This window comes from Schistocerca americana, chromosome X (assembly GCF_021461395.2).
Source record: "Schistocerca americana isolate TAMUIC-IGC-003095 chromosome X, iqSchAmer2.1, whole genome shotgun sequence".
NCBI classification, from domain to species: domain Eukaryota; kingdom Metazoa; phylum Arthropoda; class Insecta; order Orthoptera; family Acrididae; genus Schistocerca; species Schistocerca americana.
The window spans coordinates 282,881,670-282,895,349 of NC_060130.1; the positions used below are offsets into that span (position 1 = coordinate 282,881,670).

At 41.9% G+C, this 13,680-nt stretch overlaps 1 protein-coding gene across 1 annotated transcript in view; it reads left to right on the forward strand.

The window, feature by feature from the left end:
- Window positions 1-13,680, forward strand: part of LOC124555650 — a 302,716-nt gene that overhangs the window by 128,868 nt on the left and 160,168 nt on the right. The window contains exon 3 of the mRNA XM_047129634.1: window positions 12,118-12,285. Coding sequence (XP_046985590.1) covers window positions 12,118-12,285 — 168 coding nt within the window. The remainder of the gene's footprint in view (window positions 1-12,117; window positions 12,286-13,680) is intronic.

The following is a 13,680-nucleotide window of genomic DNA, read 5'->3' on the forward strand; positions in this document are numbered from 1 at the left end:
AGATACATATTGCCAACGTGTCTTGACGAGAATCTTTCCCTATAGACGCCAAACTTGCATCAGAGGACAGCTACTGTTCACAGCCTACGTTGCTGAAGTGTAGACGACCTTTACATTCCCAATAACTTGACACTGTAATTGCTGTTTTGCACAGGGTTTTTAGAAGGAAATGAAAACTCTTTGTGTATAGTATGGATCACTATGAAGCAAATCATAAAATTGTCGCAAGATTTATTCTATGTTTCCCGAGATGAAAGTGTTTTAATCAGACAGAAATGGGAGCAGGCCTATTTGATGGTAAACTAACTAGTCATTACTTGTGTTTTATTATCAGTTTGTCTTCATAGCTCTCATTATAAAATTACACCGTCCTCTTCAGGCAGCTTCGTGGGTTATATGGACAGATGCTGGTTGCATTATTCATTAGCGTGCGGAAAATATTTAAAACACGAGTAATCAATGCCTCCTTAGTTCGCGCTGTTTGCCTGTGGAGTTCGGCGTTTATCTGACGCCTAACCAAACTCATAAACAATAATCGTGTGAAGGAATATCAGTTGATGTGTACATTCAGGCATAAAGCTTATGTTCTCTCATCACTACGGTCCAAAGTATCACTCCGTGACGTATGTCTGTTCACTTCTGAAACACACAGACCATAGGGATATATTCCTGCAGAGGAAAGAAAGATCCTAATTTTGTGGTGTGATTAGAGACAGAAGTAAAATGATTGCCAAGTAGAGCCAATGAATGTACGTTGTCTCAAAAGTCATTTATAAATGTATAACGCCCTCTGAACTACCACTAGCAACGACTGGAGAAAATGAAAGGAACAACCTCGTAATATCAAATGTGGAGCGGACGAACGGCTGTCCAGGATAAGAATCTTTGAAAAACGAACTACATTTGCAAGGAAGATAAATTACAAAATTTTGACGTTTAAAGTAGTTTTGAACGGTCTTTGCACTTAAGACAGAAAAAGCAACACGAAACCAAATAGCGCATCACCAGCGCACCGGTTGCGAAACTATTTTGCTGAAATCCATGTACCCTTCATGTGAAAAACATGACAGCAAAGAGTGAAATCTGAGTACCAACGAAAGCCGGGTTCAGTCGTATCTGCCGCTGTACGTTCGAGAGTGCGTAAGCCTCTGGTCACGAACGGCCTACCCGACGTTGCGTGGCGAGTAGGAACGTCCTGATAGGCGACACGGGCACGCCCAGCTTGGAGGCCGCCGGTGTCCTGCGTGGGAGCTTAGATCCGTGGGCAGCAGTGGAGGCTGTTTCCTTATGTGGGGATGCGAACAGCCTGCCACTAGCTCCGGCCGCCGTCAGTGATTTCCCAAACTTCGGTAGATCGTCGCTTCGACCCAAGTAGCATGACCCCTAGCCTGTACAAACAGAATTTTTTGTCGCAAGCTGTGTGAATGGTGTCGTTAGCTTGAGTTAACCTCTCTGTTCACTATAATCTATTGTAGATGCCTCAAACAAAAACCAAGTGCCCAGTAGCTGGAAGAAGGCACAGGTCACACCTGTCTATAAGAAAGGTAACAGAAGTGAGCTACAAAGCTTTAGTCCAATATCCTGGACATCCATTTGTTGTAGAATCTTAGAACATATTCTGAGCTCAAATATAATGAGATATCTTGAACAGAACGCCCTCCTCCACGCCAACAAGCATAATTTTGGGAACATAAAATCGTGTGAAACCCATCTCGCACTTTTCTCACATGACATCCTGAAAGCCACGGATCAAGACAGTCAGGTAGATGCCGTATTTCTTGATTTCCAAAAAGCATTTGATGCAGTACTACACCTACGCTTTTTTTTTTATCAAAAGTACATTAGTATGGGACATCAGGCGAAATTTGTGATTGGATTGAGGATTTCTTGCTAGAGATGACACAGCATGTTATCTTCGATAGAGAGTCATCAAAACATGTAGATGTGACTTTGGATGTACCCCAGGGAAATGTGTTGGGGCCCTTGCTGTCCATGTTCTATATTAATGATCTTGCGGATAATATTAATATTAACCTCAGACTTTTTGCAGACGATACATTTATCTACAATGAAGTACCATCTGAATGAAGCTATACAAATATTCAATCAGACGTTTATAAGATTTCAAAGTGGTGCAAAGATTGGCAGTTTGAATTCAATGTTCAGAAATGTAAAATTGTGCACTTCACAAAACGAAAAAAGTCGTGTCATGTGACTACAGTATCAATGAGTCACAGCTGGAATCGGTAAACTCGTACAAATGCCTGGGTGTAACACTTTGTAGGGACATAAGATGGAGCGATCACATAGCCTCAGTCATGAGTAAAGCAACTATCAGACTTCGGATTACTGGTAGAATAGTGAGGAAATATAATCGGCCTACAAAGAAGATTGCTTGCAAATCACTCGTGCGGCCTATCCTAGAGTATTGTTCAAATGGTAGGATCCGTACTAATTAGAAGTAATGGGATACTGAAAGCACGAAGGACAGCACGAATGATTACATATTTGTTTGACCTATGGGAGAGTGTAACAGAGATGTTGAAAGAACTGAACTGGCAGACTTGAAGATGATGGAAGCTGCCTGAGAAAGTCTACCAGTAAAGTTTCGAGAATGGGCTTTAAACGATGTCTGTGTGGAACATCCTCCATTCCCTACATGTCGTTTCCAATAGCAACCGTAAGGATAAGATTAGATTGGTTGCAGCATGCACCGAGGCATTTAAACATTCTTCCCGCGAGAGGGAACGGGGAAAACTCTGATAATTGGTACAATGGGACATACCCTCTGCCATGCACTTCAAGTGGGTTGCAGTATGTAGGTGTAGAAAACAGTGCATAATGTTTTTTTTCTGATGGCTTAAATAATTTATTCTGCAGATGTAAATGTAAATACACAGAGGTAATTCCCAAGCATGACACTCAGTTCGGAAATCCAGCTTCAGCAAATGAAGTTTTGGCAACATTCTCCATGAATCATGCTCAGATGCGTCTATGATGTTCAGTAACATTTGGATCTCAGCATGCAGGAATCTGAAAAAATATTTTGGGGTGTGACTTGTTCTAAGTTTGTGAATGTTTGTGTTAGGTATTCATTTGGAAGAAATGCCTTCTACTTTTGTAAACAACACAAAGTATTTTTATTATGTGTACCCAATTAGGGTGTAAAATTGCAAAATGCAAAATCCCCTTTTAAATATACGCTATGAAATTTATTTAAGGTGTAGAATGGACAACCAAGACAAGAAATAGGCATCCCCGCATGTGCTATTTGACATATATTCGTCCTGAAAAGGCAAAAGGTCACATCACATTGAGATATACATAATGTATATTTGGTAAGTGTGTGAGCTCCTATGAAGATACAGATGTACAATAGCATATACAAACATTTCATTGAAATTGTATCTTTCTGACCTCTGAGAACGTTGTTTTATCAAGAGGTGCATGTTCATTGCTTCCTCGATCTTTTGAGAACATCTCGATTTCACTTTATGAGTGAATAACATAAAAACTTTGTCTAAAGTTTGCTTCTCCTTATGGTTGAAACACCCATCAAAAATTTAAGATTTCTGAAATAATTATCACCACCATAAAATTATGCTAAACAACTACACCGCTCAGTGGTCTCTCAACTCTTTCGTGAGCCTCTCCGTGGTGAGCGAGGAGCCCCAAAAAATTGCAGCACCTACTTACTTTCTTGTGCTGGAGTTTCCCATCTCCGTTTATCCTTTTCTCATGGTGGCAATGTTCAATGAGACCTAGCTATTCCCCTAGTTTCTGCTTTCTTTCATTGATATAGTCATTCATTTACCTTACATCACTTCTTGGCTGAAGTAATTTTGGTCCCCTTCCATATTTGATATCAATTTTCAAAATTTTTCTGTAGTGTGGACCGATTCGGAAAGAATACCTTAAATAGCACCTTCCGCCTACTGTGTTGATGACACCCTGTGCACAATAATTGTGCAGATTCATATACGCAGTCAGAAGTCAACGTGGTAGCCAACTGTACATGGTGGTGTTGTTACGTACACTTTCGGTAGAGTCTCTTGACAACACAGGTATCACACATCTGATGCCTGAGTTGCTAGCTCCCCACGCATGCCAAGGAGTAGATGCCAGTCTTCCTGGAGCATCTGGACTCCTGGCAATGGTCATTGTACCAGATGACCTGCTGCAGCAGGCTGGCCCCTGTGGAGAGAGCCCTTCACCGTAGTAGGTGGCAGACAACAAGGTGGGCGTTTTGCACATGAAACATATCACACTGAACAAAGAGAATGTCTTTTCTGATTGGTCCATATCACCAGACAGGTCTAGATACTTCAACGTTGGACAGTTACAATTCCAATGCTTTCCCTACCTTGGCTGCCACATGGGAGAAGACGCAAACCAGATGACTGGGAGCAAAACAATTACTCATTACCTGGCATGTACTAGAACAGATGGAAATACTTTTATGATGACAGAACCATTTTTTTTATTTTTATTTATTTATTTATTTATTTATTTTATTATTTTTTTTAAGCACATAAGACATATATGGAGAAGTTATCTGATTGGGAAAGGTGAGCAATGTATCCCTATTAAGTCTTCCTCTGCTGCACAGTCTCCAGCTGTTCAGGCATGAGAATGATTGGGTGACAACAGTGGCTGTTACCTCACAAAAAGCTTTGGAATTCAAGGTCTCTCTGAAAATTAACCCCCTTGCACCATATTCAGACAGATGTGGTACTATGAGCTGATCTCGAACCGTGAGGTGTACATTTTGTCTGAAATGTACAAAAAGACTCAAACGATAATTGAACATATACAGACTCTTTTGTCTTGGCCTTTGAACAAAATGCCCTTCCAGAAAAGTTAGTTATGGTTCACATGTGTGACATGAAACCTTAGGTCCCACCAACATGAAGTGTTTCCGATATTTACACTTTAGGGTCATACTTCATCCTGCTATGCAGCAGACTCAAAAGTGGAAACTGTGGGTGACCGCTTCATGAAGATCATCCTTGTGAGAAACTGCCTTTTTGTGTATCAGCTGTACTGAACAAAATCCTTCGCATTCACCGGTTTGCCCAATATAGGAAATATGAGAATATAAATCATTTGACTGCCTGTCATATACTGAGTCAAGAAAACATATGAACATCTGCATTCTGTCGACATGATGAATGATTATGCAAACGTCACTGGTGTCAACCCCCACTTCATTTTTTATCCAAGCTAGATCTAGCACCGCCCTCCACTCTTGTGGTTCTCATGGCATCATCTTCAGGAACCACTTCCTCCTACACCTGGGCAGAGAAGGAGCTTATCCTGTGCTGCATGTCAGTGAGAGGGCTCCCTCTTGGGACCCCTCTTCCTAAAATCTACAGATCAATGGTCTGACAGCAGGCAGTGACTGAAGGAGCTGCAGTTTGTGAGTCCCAGAGCTGTCCACTCTTTATCTGACCCCGCATTTACAGCATTATAAGCTCTTGTAAGGATCTCAGCCACAAAAAATTAGAAGAAGAAGGAGGTTACTCTGGTGGACCTGGGTGTGTCAGAGCCCCCATGCTATTGGATTCTGAATCAATGCTCATTGATGTTCCATCCTTATTGGTGACAGAAAGTTATCTTGGACCATGGCCAGCCCTCCTGGCCCATTCACACTTACCCTGGACACCCATAATAAGATCATTGAGTGGAACTGTAATGGATCTTACTGTCACTTGCTGGAACTGCAGCGACTAAATTCCTCTTATTTTGCAGTCTGTGTCGCTCTCCAAGAAACTCTCTTCTCTGATGTCCATTCTCCAGTGATCTGTAATTGTGCATTCTGTCAGAATCGTACTGGATCTGGGAGGGCAGTTGGAGGAGTCTGTTCGTTGGTTTGCACATACGTCGTCAGTGAGCGGATTCCCCTCCATAGCAAATAGGAAGCAATAGTGGTGCAAGTGTAAACTACCCCAGCCATCACCAGCCTCGAGACAGGACACTTACTTTCTCTGAGATGACCACCGTAATCCAAAAGCTCCCTCTCCACCCTCTTTTCTCTACTTGAGGATTTAAATGCACACCACACCCCTTGAGGAGGAAGTAACACTTCATCTGATACGGACCACCTGCTTGACCTTCTTCTTTCTGATCTAGAACTGTGCCTCGTCAATGATGGTACTCCTACCCAGTTCACTACGACTCATAGCACCTTTTTGGCTATTGAGCTTACACTATTTTCCCCTAGTCTCATGGCTTCACTACACTGGTCACTCCACTATGATTGTGTGACCGTTGCCACTTCCCAGTAATCTTGTCACTTTCTTGCCACCTTGTTAGGTTCTTCATAGAGCCAGCTGGCGGTTGTATGCATCTGCTGTTACCTTCACTCCTTCTTTGCCAGATTGCATCAACAAGGTTGTGTGAGACATCTCTGATGCTATCACCTGTGCTTCTGGAACTGCTATTCCTCTTTATGCAGGTTCACTCTGCCACCAACAAGTCCCATCGTGGACCAAAGACATTGCAGCACCAATTCAGGTTCGTTGTAGGGCTGTGCAACGTCTCAAGTGGCATGCTTCACAGGCCGCCCTCATCACTTTTAAGCAGCTTTGCACTAAGGCTCGCTATCTAATTAACTGGAGCAAAAAGGAAAGCTGGGAGCACTAAATCTCCTCTTTGGGAAAGTATGTCTCTCCCTCACACATGTGGGCCTAGCTCTGTAGTCTTCTGGGCCATCAAAAGTAAATAAAGTTTCTGGGTCTTGTTCTTCAGTGTGGTCTTTGTACCAATGCATTGATTCTTACTGAATACCTTGTGACCCAGTTTGCAACAATGTGTGCATCTTTTTGTATGTGGCTACCTTTCTAACACACAAAGAAATTGAAGCATTCACCTACGTTTCACAGGCCCCCCCCCCCACCCCAGCCGAATTACATAATGAACTTTTCACTGACTGGGAACTGCTTCAGGTTCTTTCCTTGTCTCACAGTACAGCCATAGGCCCTGATGTAATTCATAATCAGAGGATAAAACACCTCAAAGTTACTCAAAGTCTCCCTCTACTCAGGGTCTTCAACTGTATTTGGTTGGAAGGTGTTTTCCTTTCACAATGACAAGGTAGTATCACTGTCCCAATCCAGGAGCACGGCAAATACCCAATGTTTCTCAACAGATACCAACCAATTACTCTCGCCAACGTGCTCTGCAAACTGCTTGAAGGGATGGTTACCTGCAGATTGTGCTGGATTCTCAAGTCTCGGTGCGTTTTATGCCCTTATCAGTGTGGTTTCCAGGAGGGACAACCCACAACTGACCAGCTGGTTAGGTTGGAAACAGTAATCCCAGGCTTTCTCCAAACATTCCAGATTGGTACTTCACTCCACGGGCCCGAAAGAATGGTGTTCCACAGACCTCTGTGCTGAGTGTCACAATCTTCATCACCATCAGTGGGCTAGTGACCTCTGTCGAGCAACCAGTCACCCTCATACTGTATGTTGATGATTTTGCATTTGGTAGAGCTCCTATTCCATGGACTTCACTGAACACCAGCTCCAAGGCACCATCTGAAGGACCTCAGCTTTGACCCTTTTCATGGTTTCCAATTCTCTCATGTAAAAATGCAGATCATACATTCATGTCTTCGTACCATGGTCTGTCCTGAACCAGAAAACTATTTGGGTACCCAGTACTTGGACACTGTTACTCAATCCCTTATGTGAGCTTTCTCTTCGATTAAAAGCACACTTGGTTGCCCTCATATTTGTCAATTGAAGGCTAGTTGCATGCGTAAGCTTAACATTCTCTGCCTCCCTGCCCACACCTCTTGGGGTGCGGATTGTGCTACCCTACTCGATATTTACCAGGCCCTGGTGACGGCCCGACTGGGCTGTGGTTGCGAGGTTTATGGCTCAGTGGCACCTTCAACTTCGAAACTGTTAGACCCAGTTGATCATCATGGTGTTTGACCAGCCACAGGTGCCTTTCCAGACTAGTCCCATAGACAGTGTCCTTGCTGAAGTGGGAATCTTCTCTCTTCAGCTCCGATGGTACTTACTGTTGCTCGCTTACCATCTAACAATTTCCTCATCATCCAAATTATCGCTTTCTTTTTGCATACAAAGGGCATTGAACCCTCTGACACCTGCCCTTGGATGGGATTACCAGTTGGAATGTGCCTTGCAGCCCTCTGCTGAGATCTCGGCCTAAGCTCCTTAGAATGTACACCCTATGTTTTGATATACCCCCACTCCCCTCCTTGTTGATACCCAGGCCACGAAAAAGACCACCATTCAATTCTGTGCTTCTAAAGTATCAGCTGCCCCACGACCTTCAGCATCTGCTTCTTTCAGTTCTCCAAGAGTACTAGGTTACTACCATCACCTAAACTGCCAGTTCCAAAACTTGGATAGGACAGGATACGCTTTTATGTCTTCAGGCAGTCAGGAAACACATTCGTTGCCAAGAACGTGTAATGATTTTACAGTGGAGCTGATAGCCATTAACAGATCCCTACATTTTGTTAAACAAGCCTTCCTTGAAGTCATTTTGATTTGCAGTGACCCAGTGAGCAGTCTCCAGGCCATTGATCACTGTTGCTGTTGTCACCCTGTGATTCTGCTGTTCATGACCATCTCTGTGATCTTAGTAGTGCTGCCTGCTCAGCTGTCTTTCTCTGGGTTCCAGGTCATGTGAGTATCCCAGGGAATGAACTGCTGCCTGCTCAGCTGTCTTTCTCTGGGTTCCAGGTCATGTGAGTATCCCAGGGAATGAACTGGCCAACCATGTGGCTAGAGAAGGAATTTCTCACATCACATTTGCTTTGTGAATCTCAGGTGTGGATTTACGATTGCAAATAAGGCTTCTGCTCTGTTGGAGATGGAAAAACATAATTGGTGGGCTATTGCCCCTCTAGTAAACACTACACTACCAAGGGAACTACTGCTCTGTGGCTCTCCTCCTTCCATTTCTCCTGGAAGGAATCCACTGTCCTGTGTCACCTTGGCATCAGTCATGCAAGACTAACCCATAGTTTTATTTTATGTAATGAGGCATCCTGACATTCTGGTTATGCAGCCTTACAGACGGCAGCTCATATCCTTGTGCATGGTCTTCTGAATTCTTTGCCTGTAATATTGTTGGACAATTCATGGACAGTTGAACTGGTTCCCTGTTTTGCCCATGAAAGTGGTTTTTATTCTCAGATATAAGGTTTTGAAACTATCTTTCGGGGCAGGGTGGTTGGGGTGTCTTCCGCTGCATGCTAGGGCTGGGGGACCCTCGACCCTGCAACCTTTGCCAGCTGCCTCTGCAGTCCCTCATTTAGTCTTATAGTTGCTTTGTTTTCTGACGCACCGTGTGTTCTATTTTAGGTTGGTTGGTTGTTTTTGGGGAAAGGAGGCCAGATAGCGAGGTCATCGGTCTCATCAGATTAAGGAAGGAAGGGGAAGGAAGTCGGCCGTGCCCTTTCAAAGGAACCATCCCGGCATTTGCCTTGAGTGATTTAGGGAAATCACGGAAAACCTAAATCAGGATGGCCGGATGCGGGATTCTATTTTAGGGATAGCACTCTGTTCAATAGTGGGTACTCTCTAAGATCTTGATTATTGCGGGTTAGGGGTACAATAGCTGTGGGTGGAATGGCTCCCATCGCATGCAGAGACCCGGTGATGCCCATCTTGTGCTTTTCTTTTTTCTCTCATCTTCATTGTACTACTTATGGTCCAGGTGATGTCAGTTATGTTTTTAGCATCCTCACCGTTAGTGTTCCAAATTTCCCCAACTTTCTTTGCTCTATAACAGTCTTCAGTGTTGGTGGGGGTTGAATGCGGATGGGATTGCTCTCGCCATGGTTGATTCCTCGGCAGCGCCGGATCTACAATATTTCCGGACCGTGGCAAAAATTTGACAGTTTGAGATAGGACGTCAGAAATTAAAAAAATAAATCGATAAAAAAAATATTGATTTTTCGAAAATATGTTCATTTTTAGCGCACATCTTTCTGAAGTGTTATATGAAATATATATGTCCGAGGAAACGTAAGACATGTTATTTGGTCTTACATGTGCCAGAGTGCAGTGCCACACCTCTTCACACAGCATTCTTCTATCACACATCACTGTATTTCGCTCTGTGGAGTTCAGACGTGTATATTTTGTAATGGAAGCCATTAAACCTATTTTCAGGGCTGTGCAAATTAAAATGTCTTGTCTTGCCCCCAGTCGGCCGGTTTGACATCCTACTCCCCCCCTCCGCCTTAAAAAAACTCACAATTAATACTGGGCGGGATTATTTGTAACACGGAGAATAAGAAATCTTCATAAAATGTGCACTCTTTATTGCCTATTTTCTAATAGCTTTCTCTTTTGTGTGACATAAACATAGGAAGCCATAAAGACAAGAGACAAACAAGATAGCACACATTTCTTCGATTCTTAGGTCTCAGCATTTTTTTCTCTCTAATCTTGCTTCAGCTTTACCTGGCGTGCTTTCCTTTCTGCAGAAGAATCTATTACCTCATCAAAGTTCGTCAAACGTTTGGTACATGAAAAATCAAAATGCCGTTGTCTAATACTGAAAAAGCTATTAATACGAATAATAACAAAGACTGGTGTGGTTTCTCAATTTGACTACGTCTATTTTGTCACTGTATGCTAGATAAAACGAAATAGGGCTTTTAATATTGCAGCAGTTTTAACACACGCCAAATAAGCGAGACTGTTCTGGCGCAAATGGTACATTTTTATATACCTCATTTACACAGATAACACTACAGAATATAATCCACGGAGTACCCATATAAAATGCCTATTAGGCCTACTAGAAGCAAAAAGTTTTATATTAGGAAGTAGTTTCACATTTCATTCATAATCTCCAGTTTCTCAAGCATGAGATAAAATAATAGTAGTAGTAGTAGCAGTAGTAGTAGTAGTAGCAGTAGTAGTAGTAGTAGCAGTAGTAGTAGTACGCAACTTATATATAAATTTGGAATCATCATATTCTTCCGTATAATTTGTGTGATGTCCCTGTTTCTTCTCCTTCCGCGTTATAACAGTCAATCTTGTCATCATTAATTCTGCAACTATTCCTGCCATTGTCAAAACTTATTCTCTGATTAACTTCACTATCCCAGCCAGAATCACCAGTTTAGTTATCCCGCATTTATTCTCCGGTTAGGCGTTATTACGTGCTCGTACAACGCGTTTTCAGCGCTATTCCAAGAGCAGAACTTATGCAGCTGCTAACCGGGGACTGTACAACTGGCCCTTAGTAGTGTAGCGATCTGGAGAAAGTTTTCTGCCAAAATTTCATCTGAGATACGCCCTGATGATTCATATGTAATCTTTCTTACCTGTTGTTCCTGTTAGTCATGTATTTCCTCTCTGGTAGTCTGAATCTATGGATTTCACTAGTAATTATAACAACGCTGTTCATTTGCACACCCAGTCAAACACATAAACAAACAGCGATTATCTTTCATCTGTTCGGGTTTATTCGGCCCATCTCGTATAGCTCTGTTCGCTTCTGTTTATGGGAAAGTTTATTATTTCTAGATGCGATGTGGATTTCCCTACAAAGACATTGCATAGGCCTACACTATGCACGCATTCAAAAATCAACTTCTGGTTCATTCAGAAATAAACGTAGAATGAGTTCAAATGTGATCAGAAACCAACAGGGATGTGTTTCAAAATGATATGAATAATCGATAGACCAACATGCGCACTGTATGCTAGGCACTTTGTGTAACAAGGTTTTTTCCTTCAAGAATATGAATTTGGCACCCCCCAACCCCCTGAAACTGTCGCACACCACAGATACTGTGGTTTGCCCTCCCCCCCCCCATCCCCAGAGAGAAGAGACAGGTTGTTTTTGCATATCAGATTACACTTTTGTACTACATACTCTTAGTTAATTATTTCCACAAAAAATTTATTTTTACTTTTTTTCCATGCCATCTTATTGTGATGTGAGATGATTCTTAAAATTTTTGTAAAAAATAATGAATAAATAAATTGTCTTTGGCAAAAGCCAACAAGTATTTTCATTTTTATTGTACAGTAACTGTCAACAGTATAATTCTTATTTGCAGTATTCTACATTTATATAGTAAAAGCTATTTATATCTTTTTGTTTTTACAGTTTCAATCAGATATCCACCCTGATAGATATGCAGTACTGCAAAAATTTGGCAGAGTTATTTATAAGAAAAAATCTGATCTCGGATATCAACCAACTATGCTATCTTCAAGACTTACCGTGTTTAAGAACACTGTGGGTTGATGACAATCCTTGTACACAGTCTAAAGAGTAAGTATCAATAAATTAATTATATCTGACAGAACTTTAGTTCCATACTGCATAACTCTATTTGTTTAATACTTTTATGATTTTTGCCTTAATAATCCTTGTACAGTATTTATACATTGAAGTTTTAATTTGTCATTTGGAAACTGAAATTGTTATTAGTCTGTAAGGAATAAGAATTTCATTCTTAAACATTTCTGCCTTATTCCATGAAGTTTCAGGATTGCCGCCAGACTATGTCAACTTCTTGCCATGATATTTCGGCTGACACTCATTCAGCCATCTTCCATCTTCAGATGAGTCTTATGCAGTGTAATTTGCTCATACATGTTGCTAACTTTATACCAAAAACTGACACGGAGACACAAAAGCGAAGCAGCTGATACTTGAGCGAACTCCGTCAAGTTTCATGCCCTCTTCCAATATTACTCCATATATAATATGCAGGCACACGACTAATGGTGATACTACGTGTGCACTCCCTGTCAGAATGCATACTCATGGAGTTAAAATTTGGATGTCAGAATTAATAAAATTAATTGTCACCAGATGTGTCTCTAGTCATAAAATGTTTTCTTTCTGAAGGAATTAAAGAAATCACTGGGTTCCATGTCGTATCCAGTTGAAAGTCACCATCACAATTAATACCACCAAATGTATTTCCACTGGTTGCTTAAGAAATCACCGGGTGCCATGCCTTATCCAGTTGAAAGCCACAGTCACAATTAATAAGATCTTCTGCGAGTGTTTCCACAAATTCCTTAATAATTGAATCCCAGAAGGATTATGTTGAATCTAAGCTTTCAAATGGTTCAAATGGCTCTGAGCACTATGCGACTTAACTTCTGAGGTCATCATTCGCCTAGAACTTAGAACTAATTAAACCTAACTAACCTAAGGACATCACACACATCCATGCCCGAGGCCGATCGCTCGGCTCCAGACTGCACCTAGAACCGCACGGCCGCTCCGGCCGGCTCTAAGCTTTCCATGACTGAATAATCCATGGAATGTCCTATAAAGATACAGTGCTTGGCTATGGCTGGCTTACTGTGCTGTAAAAGGAGATTGTGGCAATCATGTTCAGCACATCTTTCACACACTGTGCGCGTCTTCTGACCAATGTAGATTTTGCCATACTGGCAAGGTATTGTGTAGATTCCAGCCCTCACATATTATTCTTTGCTGAACTGAGAAGAGCACAAATCTTTCTAGGTGGGTGGAAGATTACTTTAACGTAACCTTTTCTTAAGATTCTGCTAAATTTCAACAAAATAATTCCAATGCATGAGAAAAACACTCTGGACTTGAACTGCTCCTTCTCCTCTTTAATATTGTGGGTGATCACATTCTTCTTCCTTAAAGCCATGCTGCTCTGATGTGGAGAGTATCCATTAC